Genomic DNA, 16,891 nt, shown 5'->3' with positions numbered 1-16,891 from the left:
TAAATCTGCTGACCTGCGAGACTGCAAACTGAATATCTGGCCTCGTGTTGCATACATAAATGAGGCAGCCAACAGCAGTTTGGTAAAGAGTGACATCAGCAGGATCGCCAGCATCATGTAGACTCAACTTCAAACCTGTTTCCATGGGAGTGGCAATAGGTTTGCAATCCTCAAGTCCAAACTTACATAGCAATGTCTCTATGTAACTTTTCTGACACAAGGCAATGCCACCATCACACTGCTTAAACTGTATACCCAAGTAATGATGCAACAACCCCAAATCTTTCATCTTGAAAGTAGCATTCAAATCAGCCTTAAATTCAGCAATATGTCTCTCATTTGGTCCAGTGATCAGCAAATCATCAACATAAAGAACCACAATGAGAAATACATCATCCTCACGCTTTACATACAATGTGCTTTCTGTTGGACTGTTACGAAAGCCTCGTTTAACCAAATGAGTGTCAGCTTTCTCATACCAAGCACGAGGAGATTGCTTCAACCCATACAAAGCCTTCTTACATTTGCACACTTTGTCCTCTTGTCCTTTTATGACAAAACCGCGAGGCTGCGTTACATAAACTTCCTCAAATATGTCACCATTCAAGAAAGCAGTAACAATGTCTGATTGATGTACATCCCAACCAAAATGAGCTGCCAATGCACATAGAAAACGCACACTAGTCATACGACAAGTGGGAGCAAAAGTCTCTTCATAATCTATGCCTTTTTGTTGTGCATAACCCTTTGCAACAAGTCGAGCCTTATGGCGATCGATCTCACCATCCGGCTTGCGTTTCAACTTGTAAAACCACTTCGTACCAATGGCCTTTTTGCCAGGAGGCAAATCACATAAAGTCCATGTGTCATTCTCTATAAGTGCATCATATTCTGATTTCATGGCAGCAATCCAATTTTCTGAATTCTGTGCTTCATCAAAAGACAGAGGCTCCTCAACATCATGTAAGCCAGACACAGCCAAAGCATAACAATCTGATGCATAAGATGCATGGCGAGAGCCTGCACGAGTACGACTAGATAAAGGTGCATCCAATTTACTGTCACGCAAAGTGTGCACCAGCCATTTTGGCATACCTCTAGCCTGCTCATTTTCAGCCCTTTCCTCATCAAGTACATCATGTACTTTTGATCAGTAATAGGCTGTTCTAAAACATTTTCAGAAACCCCCATAGGCTGTACATTTGCCTCATTGGAACTTACATTCGTATTTCCACCACTGAAAAGAGGCAACAGAGTGTCATAAATGTCCTGTGAGCTTACATTACTATCTCTAGTACATGACAGCAAGGGCTGAACAGAGTCTTCCACAAACACTACATCCCGTGAAACCAGAATACGTTTTGTTTGCGGATGATACAATCTGTAACCTTTGCTTTCAGCACTATAACCAACAAAAATACATTTGACAGCCTTATCATCCAATTTTCTGCGCTGCACTTGTGGCACCAAAGCATATGCCAAACAGCCAAAAACACGCATGTGCTCAATAGAAGGTTTTCTATCATGCCATGCTTCATATGGAGTAATATACTGCAAAGCTTTCGTAGGACACCTGTTAAGTACATAAGTGGCACACATGATGGCCTCAAGCCAAAAAGAATGCGGCAAAGCTTGACTTTTGACCATACATCGTGCCATTTCCGTTAGTGACCTGTTTTTCCTCTCAGCAACACCATTTTGCTGAGGTGTATAAGGCACTGTACATTGGTGTTTTATCCCACGACTAGCCAGAAATGCATTAAATTCAAGAGACATATACTCCCCCCCTCGATCGGAACGGAGGGTGCCCATAGTACATTTTGAGACATTTTCAGCCATAGCCAAAAATTGTTTGAAGCACATAAAAACTTCGGACTTCGCTTTAAGCGGAAATACCCATGCATGCCTGGAGTAATCATCAATGAAAGTCACGAAGTACAGGTAATTGCCCAAGGACGGAGTTTGCATGGGCCCACAAACATCACTATGCACAAGCTGCAACCTGCATGTGGCCCTAACTGAACCATCCTTTGGAAACTTAGAACGCTGCATTTTACCCAGAATACAGCCTTCACAAACATGTTTGACAGGTGCTTCAAGAGGCGGCAAAGAAGCAACCATATCAGATTTCTGCAAACGCAGCAAACTGGCAAAATTCAGATGACCAAAACGTGCATGCCAAAGTTTTGCATCTGAAATAGCCCTTGAATCTGCAACAGCATTTGCAAAATTTTGTCCACACTTGTCATACAAAGTGAGCTTATACAGCCCACGGCACAAAAGCCCAGATGCAACAATTTCATCACCAAAACTGAGATCATGAACTGTACATCTGTCATCCACAAATTTGACTACAAGTCCAAGTCTAGCAAGTGCGGATACAGACAAGAGATTCTTCTTGATCCCAGGTACATAAAGTGCATCAACAAGTGTGAAGGAACTGCCATTAGCAGCAGTGAGCACAATCTTTCCAACTCCCTGAACTGGATAAGAGGCGTTGTTGGCACAAGTGACTGAATTCCCATGAGGGACAGACTCGAGAGAGGTAAACAATTCACGATGTGAGGTAATGTGCTTTGTAGCACCACTGTCGAAATACCACACATGTGAATCTGCAGCAACTGACAAGCATGCATCATGGACAGCAGGATTGTAAGTGCACTCTGCGCTAAAAGCCCATTCTGCATCAACATCAGCATCACAATCTCCTTTCACAGAAGACTCAACAATGGCTGCATTTGTAGTGGAACCAGCATTTGCAGTGGAACCACCCTCTTTCTTCTTAGCCTCTTTGGCCTTCAACTTAGGACACGACTTGATCAAGTGATCATTGGCTTTATAATAATGGCAACGCATCTTCTTTTTGCCCTTATCACCAGAATTTCCAGACGAAGTGCTGCTAGCAGAAGCATTAGGAACAGAATTTTTGCCACTCGCAGCAGAACCATAAGAAGTGGCTGCATTACTGTTACCACCCTTTCTTTGAGAAGCAATAAAAGCCTGTTCAACTGCACGCTGCCTAGTCCTGTTTTTTCTAGAAAGTGACTCTTGCAACAGCAATGTGCATAATGCATCAAACTTGACAACTTCACGATTTCCTTGGGTCATCAGTCTCCAAGTACTAGCAAAAGTCTGGTAGGAATCTGGTAAGGCATCAAGAACAGTCTGCACAAGGGAACTGTCCGAAATGACTTCACCTGCAGAAATGAGTTGCTCATTGATATCCTTGACACTAGCAAGGAAAGTGTCCATATCATCTTCCTCATGCATAATCTTCGACTCTAGCTCTTTACGCAGCAAAGCAATTTTAGCCTCATTGCGGCTTGCATAAAGACCTCCTAGAATATCCCAAGCCTGTTTTGCAGATTTTGCTGAACGGATGTGAGGAATAATGGTGCGCTTCACAGACAACGCAATCAATGCATGAGCCTGCGCATCCTTAACATCCCAACGAGCTTGTTCTGTCGTAGGCAAAACAACTCTAACAGCTGCAATCCTTGCAGCAAGACCTGCAACATCCTCAATATCGCCTACATCTTCAGAACCAGGACGTACATCAATGCCCTGCACAATGTTCCAAACACCTTTTGACACAAGAACATGTTGCATCATATAAGCCCACATAGGGTAGTTGTCCCCATCCAATCTGTCCTCAGCAGCAAACATCTTGAACACATCTGTGTTGTTGTTGTCAGCCATGGTAAATGCTGCACCTGATGTGAAAACTGCCCGAAAATAGGAGAAATGGAGCGGGAACAACTTGTGCTATATAGCACAAACCGTAGAAGACTATAAGGCACCTGTTATGCAGAAAACGGCACCGACAGAAAATCTGCACAAAATGACGAAATAGCCTGTGCAGTACTGCCCGTAGTGGAAACGGAGGCCGACATGAGCCCCAATCAAAATTCTGAGCAGACCGAGCTCTTTGAGCCTCCCAAAATATTTGTCGACCTGCGAACGCTCGCCAAAGCATGACATGACATGCTATAAGATGCATCATGGGAGCAAGGCTCCACATAAAGATACTCAAGAAATTGGCTTGTGCGTTACATCGGCCGATATATTTTTAACATATCCTCTTTGTGATATCAAGCGGAAGGGAAAAGCAAGGTCTTAAGGAGCACATATCCCTAGTTATATTTATGTACCGGGAGCATGATTACTCCAAGGCAATTATAGCTTGCTAGAGTGCAAGCAACATAAGTACGGGAAGTACAATGAAAGCATAGTTATGCCAAAGGATGCTCCGACTATTGATGCTAGGGGCGGTGGTTACAAAGATTGGTGAGTACCTTAAATATAAGTTTCACTTTTGAATTTATTCCATTTTGCGGGATTGTCTATAATGCCAGCTTGACAAGAAAATGTTTCTTTAGTTAAGTAGAGTTGTTGGCACTTGAGATAAAATTTCATAGCTCATTCTCATGATTCTTAATACGTTGCATGATTCAACAAAGCCGATTCTCTATGAAAGTTCGACAAGGTTGATTCTCTTTTGCTTTGATATTTTTGTGTCAACCAGAGTACCTGTTAGCTAAGAGCACTCAGGTTCCGTTCTTCTCATCTTCTAGATGAACTTGTGTGAAGCAAGGCTTCACTTTAGGACATTTGGCCTAGAAATTTCCAAAGTTTGGAATATGCTAGTAGCATACAAACTTGGGAAATCCTGGAAACATATCCACCTGTTTTTCATTGGAGGTCGGTATGAACCAAGCCTCAAAGGAATACAAGGTACATCCAAAGCTCTAAATTTCTCACTATACAAGGCTGCTAGTCAGCTTCAAGTGAAGACAATCGCTCATAGAAAGGCAACACGATTAGTACATTTCAAATTATACTTGATTTTTTTGTAATTTAACAATTCATTTGCAAAAGATTTCCCCATTGTGCAAAGCAAAGTGCTTTGCCAGCCTTCATGCAAAGCAAGGCTTCTATTCTATACCCAAGGTACTATCCATTGACTTCAAATCAAGGACTATGGCACACATGACCCTTTATACCCATGTTTTCCTTCTCAGAGAATTTTTGTACAGATTTTGTGATCTACAACCAGGACTCCTCTCTCTCTCTCTCTCTCTCTCTCTCTCTCTCTCTCTCTCTCTCTCTCTCTCTCTCTCAGGTTCTACGGCGAGAAGTAAGGGAAAATTGACTACACTTGATTTAAAGTAAGATGGGTGCCTCAAAGATGGGTCCCCAGTCTAGAGACTAAATGGCGGATATTACTAGAGTGAATGAAAATCTACAAAAAAATACCAAAGTATGTTAAGGAGTAGGGTGGGTTTAAGAAGAATGATTAAGCTGCAACTCTTTGCTTGATTCAATTACCCCCTTTAGTAGCCCTCTATTGTATAATGAGCGCTATGGGACACAACTTGCTTCTTTCCGATGTTCATCAAGTCCCAAGCTAAGCTTTTGTTGTTGCCTATCAATTGGTTCTACTCATCCACTCGTGTTTCACAACAAAAGCCGAGGTGACAACAATCACAACCAAGTAACCAAGTACGCTCCAAAAGCCGAGGTGACAACAATCACAACCAGCTAACCAATTGCACTTCAAAATCTATTAGAACACGTATGACAAACAATAGTGCCTTGGTCTTACTGCTCAAACAGTTGTAGAGAAAGCTGTGAAATTGGACCATTTTGCAAACAACCAAAGAGGTAATCAATCATCATATATGTTTAATAAATATACATGAAATTCATTTTTACAAATTTGCCAATGCACTTTGTACTTGTTTATTTCTATGATAGAATCTAGATGCTTGATGCCAATTTGCATATGTCCTGTTATGTGTTCTATAGCAACGCCCACCAAGCAAGACTAGTTTTTGCATCTTACATTGTGCGGTGTGTGAAACTCGAAACTTGAAAACGATGTCTGCAATGAAAAGGTTTCTTTGGAAGAACAACACGAAAACCTCTCGGCCATGGCAGTGGGCTAGATGGGAGGTAGTTGCTTGCCCGGTAGACCAAGGAGGGCTCGGCATTCTTAACCCTGTATCCCATGCTGAGGCCCTTTGTGCCAAATTTATGGTCTCATTGGCTAAACAGGACCAAGCTTGGGCTATCATGACCAAGGAAATGCTTGATGCAGTAAAACTAGGATCGAAAGGGGGAAAGTGGAAGGGAGTTGTGGTGCACGAAAAACTTCCCGCTCTGAAGTGGTCTTATCTTACATTAGGAGATTTCGAAGGTCATTTGGAGGGCCTTCTAAGAAATTCTATTTCTCTCTCTAGAAAATTTTCTTAAAATATACTTGCACTTGTTGCGTACGTCCAAAAGGACAACTGAACACTCTGAAAAGTGAACCTAACTTTTCAAAAATCCTTGAAGACGGCCACTTTTTCATTCAATGCGTGTGTCGTTTTCATGAAGTACACGACGCTCATTCAATATAGCTTTCGTCATCATTAAAATTTTAAAAATCACAAAATTATTAGTTGGTGTTAGAATTTAAAGTTTTTGATACCGCCAGTTCGTCCAAAATGATCAAAAACTTAAACAACATTTTATCTACTTGCCTCAATCTGACAGCCAGAGAGGGAGAAATTGTCAAAATACCCCTAAAAAGGAGATTTGCCTCACGGCGCGCGGGGGGCCATCTGGAAAATTCCAAATGGCCCTCCGTGCGGCGTGAGGCAAAAAATAAAAAAAGTGGATCACGGCGCGCAGAGGGTCATCTAGAATTCTCCAGACGACCCTCGCGCGCCATGATCCAAAACCCTCTTTTTAGGGATTTTTTGGCGATTTTTTTCTATGTGGGTGTCAGATTGAGGCAAGTAGGTAGGCATTTTTTAGGTTTTTGGACGTTCCGGACGCATTGGCAGTGTCAAAAGCTTCAAATTCCAACACCAATTGACAATTTTGTGATTTTTTAAAATTTCAATGGTGACGAAAGCCATATTAAATGAGCGTCACCTACCTCATGAAAAAGATATTTGCATTCAATGAAAAGGCACCCATTTTCAAGGACCACTGACACCTTTTTTATATTTTTCTTAATATCAATCTATTTTTCTACGTAACGTAAGCTCTTCTTTCATTGGAGGAGCACTTTTTCCTCTCTCTTCTAAAAAGCCCTCCAAAAGACCTCCGAAATCTCCTAATGGATTTGGTGGACTCTCAGGGGAACTGACGAGGAAGTGCAAAAGAGCAGCTCAGGTTTTGGAATGGGGGGAAGCAACCAGATACTTTAAGAACTCCATTTTGCATTGGTCCCCTTGGCTCTCTAAAATATTGGAGCTGCCGCAAAGCCCCTATTGGATAGAAATGGCCAGGAATGTGAATAATAAGGGGCTCGTTCAACTAGAGCAATTCTGGGATGGCAACAGGCAGTGCTGGAAAACTGCTAACTCTTTAGCCATCCAATTTCAATTGAATGGCTTTGAGATCTTACTAGTCTACATGGTGATGAAAGAGCTTGATAAGGTGGTGATGCCAATTTGTGAATCCAAATTTGAATGGGACGCTTGGAGATGGCCCAGGAGTAGCCTCTTTTGGAAACCACATTCTAAAGACATTTACCATACATTAGTGCAAGAGGCTAATTGGTGTAGCCCCCTCAACAAATTCTGGAAGAGGCACTGGATGGAAAAAAGGTGGGAGGGAGTCATGGAGAACATTTGGAAGCCAAGGTGACCTCAATATATGAAGATATTTATGTGGAAAGTGATGTGGGGTGCTTGCCGACGGGCGTAAAGATACAAGAAAGAGGAATCGGGTCCGATCGTGGCTCGGGGTGCAAAATAGCTAGTGAAGACCTAGCCCACCTTTTCATGGGATGCGAGGCAATCAGTGGCATGGCTGGGAAAATATGCAAGTGGATTCAAAGGACATGGCAAATTAAGTTCTTCAAGACTGATATGTTCTTTGGTAGTAACAGGTTGGGAAGTCTTGCTCTTCTTGTCTGCACTCAAATAATCAGGTACTACTTCTTTCACCATATTTGGCAAGCAAGGAACCGCCGCGTGTTTGAGTGGAATCTGGCTGTGGCAAGCTTTTGTGAAATCAAACAAGAGAGCGGAGTGACGATCCACATGATCGGAGGCAAACAAGCCTTAGAGGACTAATCTAGAACAATACATGTCATGATGACATCTTGTAATAAGTAAAGCCCAAGAGTAGATGTGGTTTCTCTGTCAAGCAAAAAACTTGTAATGCTGTGACCCTCAAGGCTTGGTCTGAGCTCGAGGTTGGTGTATATTCTATCCACTCACAAGGGTGAGTTTTGCAAAAAAAAAAAAAAAAAAGAGATGTTTGCAAACTATAGCAAGCTGCAACGCCCACCAAGCAAGACTAAGAACTCTCGTTGAAACTGGAAACTTGAAAGCGATGTTTGCAACTAAACGATCATAGACGATCACACTGTTCAAGGAGAAGATTTCTTGTACAATTCGCCCACCAGTTGGCACTTTCTTCCTCATGCAAGCCCGCCTAACAGCCGCAACCAGGAAAAGCACGCATGGCTTTTTCTTCTTCTCCACCTTACTCTTTATGCTCTCTTTCCCTCCATTTGATTCAGCCCTCCAGCAGGCCGGCCGTGAAAAGCTTGCTTTCCCATGCACATGGGCATCACGTCCAAAGCTTTTGGACAAAGCCAGTAACAAGTCAGAAAGAGCTCCATAGCCAGTTTAATGGGGAGGGCCCTAATTAATTCCGTTATGGCGACCCTAGCTTCCATGATGGCCTTTCTGCAGGCATGCCCGCTTCCCGTCTTCCTCGGCATTGCTTTGGTTGTATTTATGAAGCTGGAGTATACTGTGGACATGGTGATTCCTGGCATGGAACCTCGTGATCTTGGTTTCCACTGCACTAGATGGGTTCATCGCTACCTTGCCAGTCATCCTCTTCTTAACTCCATTCTTGCTGCATGTAATACGGTATACTCTTTCACTTAATGTTTTGTACATACATATATACACATATATTGCATATACATATCTATGTGTATGTATGTGTGAGTATGTATGATATATCTATGTATCCATGCCGGTATGTATGTACGTTTATATATGTCTTTAAGTGATGCATTTATCACAGGAAATTTTAATTCACCCTCCCTCCAAGGCACCCAGTCGACATACATTACACTAAACCGTTTTTGGCTTGGTGTTTAGAGAACCAGCTGTATTGTATGAGTATCTATGTGTTCCATATTGTCTCACGTAAATATAAAAGAGGTATTTTTATAAGATATAGTCCCTATATAGAGAAGCTTTTTAGGGCTGGCTTGCCATTTTTGTGGTATGTATGCGATCTCTCCTCATCACTATCCAATCATTGAAGTGCATGTATGTGGATCAAGAATCACATTGAACAAGCCTGTTTTACCTGATCTAATCGTGAAATCATTTATTTGCTGCTTCAAAAAGACTTTACTTCATCTCAATTTCATGTTTATGGAAGCTAGGGCTTTGTTCATAGTTACCAACATAAAAGATTGCATGACTATGAACATGGAGAGGCACTTTAATTTATCTGCAATTTTGACAGTAGTAAATAGTATGGAGAATACAAAAAGATCCACCGTGTTTCTATGGAATTTACAATAGAATGGGCAAAGGAATTTGACTTGCTGACAATTTTGTAGGTGCCACAGTAGCGTGTTCAAAATTTCTTACTATTAGAAAACTAAAGTTTTAACACCCACAAAATAATGTAAGCATTGCTAGAATGTTTGGCACTATCTTAAGAACAACAAACCATAGGAAGATTGGGTCTTGGCTCTAGGTCTTCCCATCAATCAAGAATGATTTGAGGAACTCACATGTCACAATAGCACAATGTAGAACTTATAAGTGTATATGCAAGAATGCAAGACACAATTGTGGTCAAAGAAGACTCTAAGAGAGAGCGAAAGGAAGAGAGAAAGTTCAATATCAAGCTTGAGATTTCACCACAAAGTGATAGCCATAGGGATCTTTCATGTGGCTAAGAAACGGGCATTCACACGACCCAATAGTTGTGTAAGTTGCCAAGCAGATTATGACTCCTTAAAACACCAAGACATGGCACATGAGGAATGTGTTTTTTCGGCGTGCAGCGTGCTAGTTGGAGTTTAATTACAGGTTTTGAATTATCGGAAGATGTCCCAATATCCATGATTTTGCGTGCATATTTCTTTGTGTGTCGTCCATGGAGATTTTTAGAGATTTCATTGAGGGACAGGCCACTGTGTGCTGACATGTTTTTCTTGCAGCTTTCTAAATGACGTCAGATTTTTCATGGTCCAGAGAGATCACATATGATCAGATTCAAAGTGCAGACTCTACATGATATCTATTGAACAAGGGAGGTTGTGTATGATATCCTACATGGATAATTAAACAGTATGCCTTGGGGAAGTTGGTTTGGTTAGAGAAATGTTCATCTTGGTACCTTCCCTTGGCTTTTGTGATGGAGGACTTTCCTCTCTTACAATTTGGTTGTGCTGGAGATTTGTTGCTTATTTTGGGGTACCACATCCAAAGATGATAGAATGGATGCGAGCGATTGTGGAGGCACAACATAGGGTTTTATAGTCTGAGCTCCTACAAGAGGTTTCTGAAAGCGGATACTTTATATCATTTTGATAGCTAGCACTCGTCTTTATGGGTTCACTACAGCACAAGAGGCAGAGAGAGCTTTGGCAGATTTATGTAGGCTTCCTACAGCCAGATAGAGCTTCTTCACCACTTCCTGGTTTGAGTATCTTATCTTATGATGTATCCTGTGGTTGTATGGGTGTTTTGCCCCATATCTTTCAAGGTTTTTCGCATATTTCTTGTATATGGACCTTTGGTCAATTTTATGTAATGCAAAGGGTCACAAGCCCCACTTTTTTGCAAAGAGAAATGAAATGAAATCTTATATTAACACCTTCAAAAGGCCAAAATGACCTATGAGACCAAAAAGTTACAAGTGGTGAATCTGATACAATGCCTGAATACAAAAAAAAAAAGAATACAAAGAACTGAAATGGAGGGGTGAGAGCTGCTACAATGAGTGATACAAATCAATAGAGGTAGGTGGAGGAGATCCCTCATCGGTTGCTGTCAAAACTTATCAATATCCTCCATGGTCATTACTTTGACTCAACGTTTCGCATGTCGAGCTAGAGTGATCCGGATCCTCTGTTGCAACCTCCGTCGATGCTGTGAGGGCCCCCGCTTGGATCTTCCTAGCTCAATCGCTTGATCAATCAACGTACCTTTGATGTGGGTGGGATCTAAAGTCTGTTGTGACGGTTGTTCCTCTACCTGTCCACTGGCTGGCTGGTGTAAAGAACTCTGTAATCTGCCTATGAGACTGGCTCTCCCCTGATGTCCTCTCTCTATATCTGCGCAGCTCGAGTAAAAATAGTCTAAGACACCTCTAGTCCTCGGATCGCATGACTCTAGAATGTGGTCCAAAACCCTCTCTGAACAGACAATGGAAGTGGCCTCGTATCTAATAGAGGCAATGACATATTGCAAGGTGCAGCGGAAGTGAATGTTGAACTTTGCTCAAGATGAATGCTCCGAACTATGCTCAAGGGTTCCTTTTACTTACGGAAGGGAGAGCCTTCCGTTCCTTTAGTGAGAGAGTGCAATGAACACAAACAAAGTGGTGAACACTGTGAATGAAGGTGCTAAGACTGAGAGACAGAGAGAGAAGAATACGACACCAAAAAAGTTGTCAAACCCTCATTCGAAGGCCCCACTCTCTGGCAAGAGCCTACTATTGATTGCACAAATCTTTACAATGCGATGGACTTGCCGATGATGTCAGGACGACGACGAGACGCGCTGAAAATTGAAAATGCTAGGAGTTGAAATCTGCAAATCTTGTATCTGCTGAATTCTAACTCTATGTCGGTGACGACAGTGATGTTGACGACGCAACGACGATGCGTTGGAAACTTAGATGCTGAAATCTACGAATAGCGGGCTGAAGCTGCAAAGGCTTACTGATCTGACCGTGCGGCGAGGATCTACTGCAGGAAGGTGAGACCTGCAAGGTTTGGGAGCTGCGGTACGGCGTCTATATGCTGAAATCTGAAAACGCTGATGCTAGGGCTGAATCCGTCGCAGAGAATCTGCAAAACGCTAGGCTGACTTGCTGATCCAAAAACGCTAGGGCTGAAATTGTGTCTGCTGCAAAAAACGCTAGGAGATCTACAAACGCCAGGCTGATCTGCAAGTGACAAAACGCTGGGCTGATCTGCACTTCATAATAAAACGTTGGCTGGTCTGAAAACGCTAGGTCCTCTTGCCATCTTGCTGAGAAGGTGCACTTCAACTGTGGTATCTGCTGCCTCTTCTGCCAGAAACTGCTAGCACTAGGTTTTCTTATATATTTGCTTAGCCAATCTGCCCTACCCAGTTTCCCAACAAAGTCACTTATTAATAATAAGTGAAAAATGGCTGAAATAGGGAAAATAGGTTTTCTGCACTTAAAATGCTCCTCATGGAATCTGATGGTATTGCTGATGATCATGTTGTGTGCAACCAGAGGATATGTATCTACTCTAAGTGCCTGGACATGCACAGTCTACGAACAGACTCAGAAAAGTGCCAGAACACTTCCTAAGCTAAGTTAACTGAACCGAACTGAACCCTAGTCATGAAGTAGCTTGTCCACGTGCACATAGGTTTAGATGTGCACGTGACACATATGTAGTGTAGCTCTGTCTCTGGCTCTATACAACATAAGTGACATATCTTGGCCTCTGTTGGTACTCCTCGAAATCTGCAGTCTCGATCTGAAGCTGATACGAGGATGTGCGAATCTGGCCAATAGCACACCGTATCCAATGAGATGAGTGTGTATCAATGTATCTAGGCTTGGTCACAAAGCCATCCTCTGTGAATTGGAGAAGATGTTGTTCATAGAAAGCCATCTTTGTGCCCAACTCCTGTGTCGGCTGTATCCATGTTGCTCATGGTAGCTAGCTGAATTAAACCCTGATGTATGAGTCTAGTGATCTCTCTCCATGTAAGAGATAGGGAGGGTGCATCCAAGGAGTACTAGAATTGAGGCAATCTATCCATGTTGAAACCAGTGTAACAGGGAACGGGGGGAACGCAGCCCAAACGTTCCGGAACGGGGTTCCGGACAAGTCCCGCGTTTCGCCGTTCCCCCCATTCCGGCTTAGCCAATCTGCCCTACCCAGTTTCCCAACAAAGTCACTTATTAATAATAAGTGAAAAATGGCTGAAATAGGGAAAATAGGTTTTCTGCACTTAAAATGCTCCTCATGGAATCTGATGGTATTGCTGATGATCATGTTGTGTGCAACCAGAGGATATGTATCTACTCTAAGTGTCTGGACATGCACGGTCTGCGAATGGACTCAGAAAAGTGCCAGAACACTTCCTAAGCTAAGTTAACTGAACCGAACTGAACCCTAGTCATTAAGTAGCTTGTCCATGTGCACATAGGGTTAGATGTGCACGTGACACATATGTAGTGTAGCTCTGTCTCTGGCTCTATACAACATAAGTGACATATCTTGGCCTCTGTTGGTACTCCTCGAAATCTGCAGTCTCGATCTGAAGCTGATGCGAGGATGTGCGAATCTGGCCAATAGCACACCGTATCCAATGAGATGAGTGTGTATCAATGTATCTAGGCTTGTTCACAAAGCCATCCTTTGTGAATTGGAGAAGATGTTGTTCATAGAAAGCCATCTTTGTGCCCAACTCCTGTGTCGGCTGTATCCATGTTGCTCATGGTAGCTAGCTGAATTAAACCCTGATGTATGAGTCTAGTGATCTCTCTCCATGTAAGAGATAGGGAGGGTGCATCCAAGGAGTACTAGAATTGAGGAGTCTATCCATGTTGAAACCAATGTAACAGGGAACGGGGGGAACGTAGCCCAAACGTTCTGAAACGGGGTTCCGGACAAGTCCCGTCCCGAAACGGAATCGGGAACGGAACACCGTTCCAGAACGGGGTGTACCGGAATGGGGGGAACGGCGAAACGCGGGACATAATGGGCAAAAGTAGGAATTTGGGGTTGTTTGGGAGACATATTTGGGACAGTTTGAGGGCAGGTTTGGGGTTTTTTAGCAGTTGATTTGCAACTACGCTAAATGGAGGTAATTCAAGCCTTATTTTAGTCGACTGTTCCGGTCCCATTCACGTTCTAGGACCCCCTCCTCCTCCCCGTTCCCGTCCCATTCCGGACCCTACCGTTCCCATTCCCCGTTCCCGTTCCCATTCCCATTCTGGGTAACTATGGTTGAAACCATGTGATTGAAACCATGATTTCATCTGCCCATACCAGTATGCTGTAACCCCTGTAGCACTAGCTATCGGGATGACTCAAGGGCTAGCCGAGCATATCTGTCTCTTGGGAGGTCCCATAAACTGTGCAGCGATGTGCTTCGCTCGTCTTGGTGCGAGGTGAAGTAGGGCATTGTTGATTTGCCCAATGATTATGGATGGTGGGGTATGTTCGATGCTAGTCAAACTCTCCTAGAACTTGCCTTGGTTGCAAATTGTTTGCAGTGATAAGAGGGTAGTTTGTCTCCATAGAGAATTCCTGCTCCTTGGTTGGGTGAGACCCTATTTGTGTGGTAGACTCATCTGGCAAGTGTCGTGGACCTTGTCATCTCACCTGATTATGTTAAATCATGGCGGTGATGGATTTGGGAGAAGAGGTCTCTCTCAAGGTTATCATGCGATCTGGGGGAGTGGTGTTGGACCTCAGCTGCGGATCAGCGTCAGATAGTCTCTTTTTCTTAGTATTCTTCGAACATTATTTTACTGCAGCATCAAAGTTTGGATCGTTGGCCTACACGTTTGGAGTGTTGGTTGGACGCTGGTGGCATATACAGATTTTGGTCCTTTTCTGCGATTCACAGATCAGCCGCCGTTTACTCTACTTCATGTGGTCGATGATTCTTGTTGGATTGCTCGTGGGGACATGAGCTGGAAATGCTGGCCATGATTGGACCTACCTTATGTGTAGAGGAGACTATTAGCCATTGTCTTTGGGTTTGCCCACATGTTCATATGGTTTGGCGGTCGGTTTGTGCCTTGCTCTGTTGGGTCTGTTGCAGCTCGGTTAGTTGGCTGCTACAGCTCCCAGGTTCTCACATTACTTTTGAGAGAGATACGGTGCCATGTGTCTGAAAATTGCATTACAAAGTAGTTTCTGGCAATTACAATGGAGCATGGGGTGAAAATTGGATGAAATAAAACGCCTTGTATTTTTTCCATCATCTTACCGTTATCAAATTAAGACTGCTTACAATGAACAGGCCTTTGTTATGTTTCAAATGGCGTATGTCCTCTGGACGCTTTTTGTGGATAGACGAAAACGACCAGCTGTTGCCATTCTCTTCATGTATACATTCAGAGCATTTCTTGGCTATGCAACGCAACTACCTGTACCCCAGGTATATGACTAGCTCTCTGTAACCATGATATGATTGGATGTGTTTGTTCAAGGCTTACTTCCCTTCTCTATGTTGTGATGCAGGATTTTCTAGGTTCTGGCTTAGACTTCCCCGTAAACAACGCGTCATTCTTTCTTTTCTTCTCAGGACATGTAGCAGGATCAGTTATAGTTTCCATGGATATGAGGCGCACTCACCATCATGACTGTGGGTCTGTAGTCGGATTTCTGAATCTTTTGCAGTCATTACGACTTCTAGCGACACGAGGCCATTACTCTATTGATTTAGCAGTAGGAGCTGGGGCTGGCTGGGCATGCGATCACCTAGCAGGCAAGTATGAAGAAATTCAACAAAAAGTCAAGGATTCTCCTCAGGACAGCAGTATTGCAAAAAATGGTGTCCTGAGGTAAGCAGCTTATTGATGGGCCAAAAGGGTGAGGTTTGTGGTAGACACTGGCCTTGAAATACTCTCTTTATTTCTTTTACTGACAACATTTACTAAACCAAATGGCTGGACCGACAATCGCGGTATATTGATTTGCCTTTAATCTGAAGGACTCTTGCATTTTTTATTGATTTTCCACTGAGTTTCTGTTTTGAGCATTTTGTATATAATGAAACAGCTGCTAGCTGAAATTGGATCTGTTAAAGAGGAGGCCCTCAAAATTGAATATTTCTACATGCGATTGAACCTTCTAGAGGGGTCGTACAAGTTATTTGAGATTATTTTATGGGGTCTGCGAAAGTACAAAGTACAACTTCGTGAGGGTGATCATACACCATAGACACAAAAGATGCAAATATAAATCTTTTGGGGCTTACGTCTTTTTGCTCAAAGAGTGGGACCACTTGCTAACATATTACTCTCTCCCCTTTGGGGTTTGTGAGGTTAAGCGAGGAACTTTGACAAGACCAAGAGCATGATCTAAATTCAAGTTAATTTGGTGCATGTATTGCAGATCCATAGTGGTGGTGGTGCATCCGAAACCTGTGTCTGCATCTACAAGGGACCCAAAAATCACAAACAAGTTGGTCGTCTTCTTTGGTTTCCTTGAGGGCTGATGAGGAGCATTGGGTGGCTTGCAGCACCCTATTTCCATCTCCTGGGGAAGGTTGAGCAGGGGAAGAATCCTGAGGAGCCTTTTTACCAGGACAGAAGGTGTTCTTGACAACCACAATAAAAGCATGGACTCAATATATGTTTGTACCTTATTGGTAGAAAGCCAACACCATTATCTCCTTGAATGAAGATGTGCTTATGGAGACCTCCATTAGCACCCGTGAATGCCATCTGGCATTGAATTTAAGATGGGATCACGTCCCTAGCACCTTGCTAAGAGGGCTCCAAATGGGTCCAATGAAGGAGTCGACCCAGACAGGGATGAGCATAGGCTAGAGGTTGGAGGAGAAGCTTGGACATCAATGTACTCGGGCGTTGTGGAACATCCACTGACCTGCTTTAAGCATTTTGATCCCTGTTCGTGAAGACTTGTGAAGGAATTCAAAGAAGTTGGGGAGAG

At 43.1% G+C, this 16,891-nt stretch overlaps 1 protein-coding gene across 1 annotated transcript in view; it reads left to right on the top strand.

The window, feature by feature from the left end:
• The first annotated feature begins 8,393 nt into the window (after positions 1 to 8,393).
• The window catches only part of LOC147452176 (phosphatidylcholine:diacylglycerol cholinephosphotransferase 1-like), a 9,042-nt gene continuing 544 nt past the window's right edge, over positions 8,394 to 16,891 (top strand). The window contains exons 1-4 of the mRNA XM_086517965.1: positions 8,394 to 8,885; positions 15,234 to 15,371; positions 15,455 to 15,777; positions 16,331 to 16,891. The exon at positions 16,331 to 16,891 is cut by the window's right edge and continues 544 nt beyond it. Coding sequence (XP_086374091.1) covers positions 8,640 to 8,885; positions 15,234 to 15,371; positions 15,455 to 15,777; positions 16,331 to 16,433 — 810 coding nt within the window. The 5' untranslated portion in view covers positions 8,394 to 8,639 and the 3' untranslated portion in view covers positions 16,434 to 16,891. The remainder of the gene's footprint in view (positions 8,886 to 15,233; positions 15,372 to 15,454; positions 15,778 to 16,330) is intronic.

This window comes from Adiantum capillus-veneris, chromosome 8, assembly GCF_014529385.1.
Source record: "Adiantum capillus-veneris isolate H3 chromosome 8, ASM1452938v2, whole genome shotgun sequence".
NCBI lineage: Eukaryota > Viridiplantae > Streptophyta > Polypodiopsida > Polypodiales > Pteridaceae > Adiantum > Adiantum capillus-veneris.
This window is presented reverse-complemented; position numbering and strand designations above follow the sequence as displayed.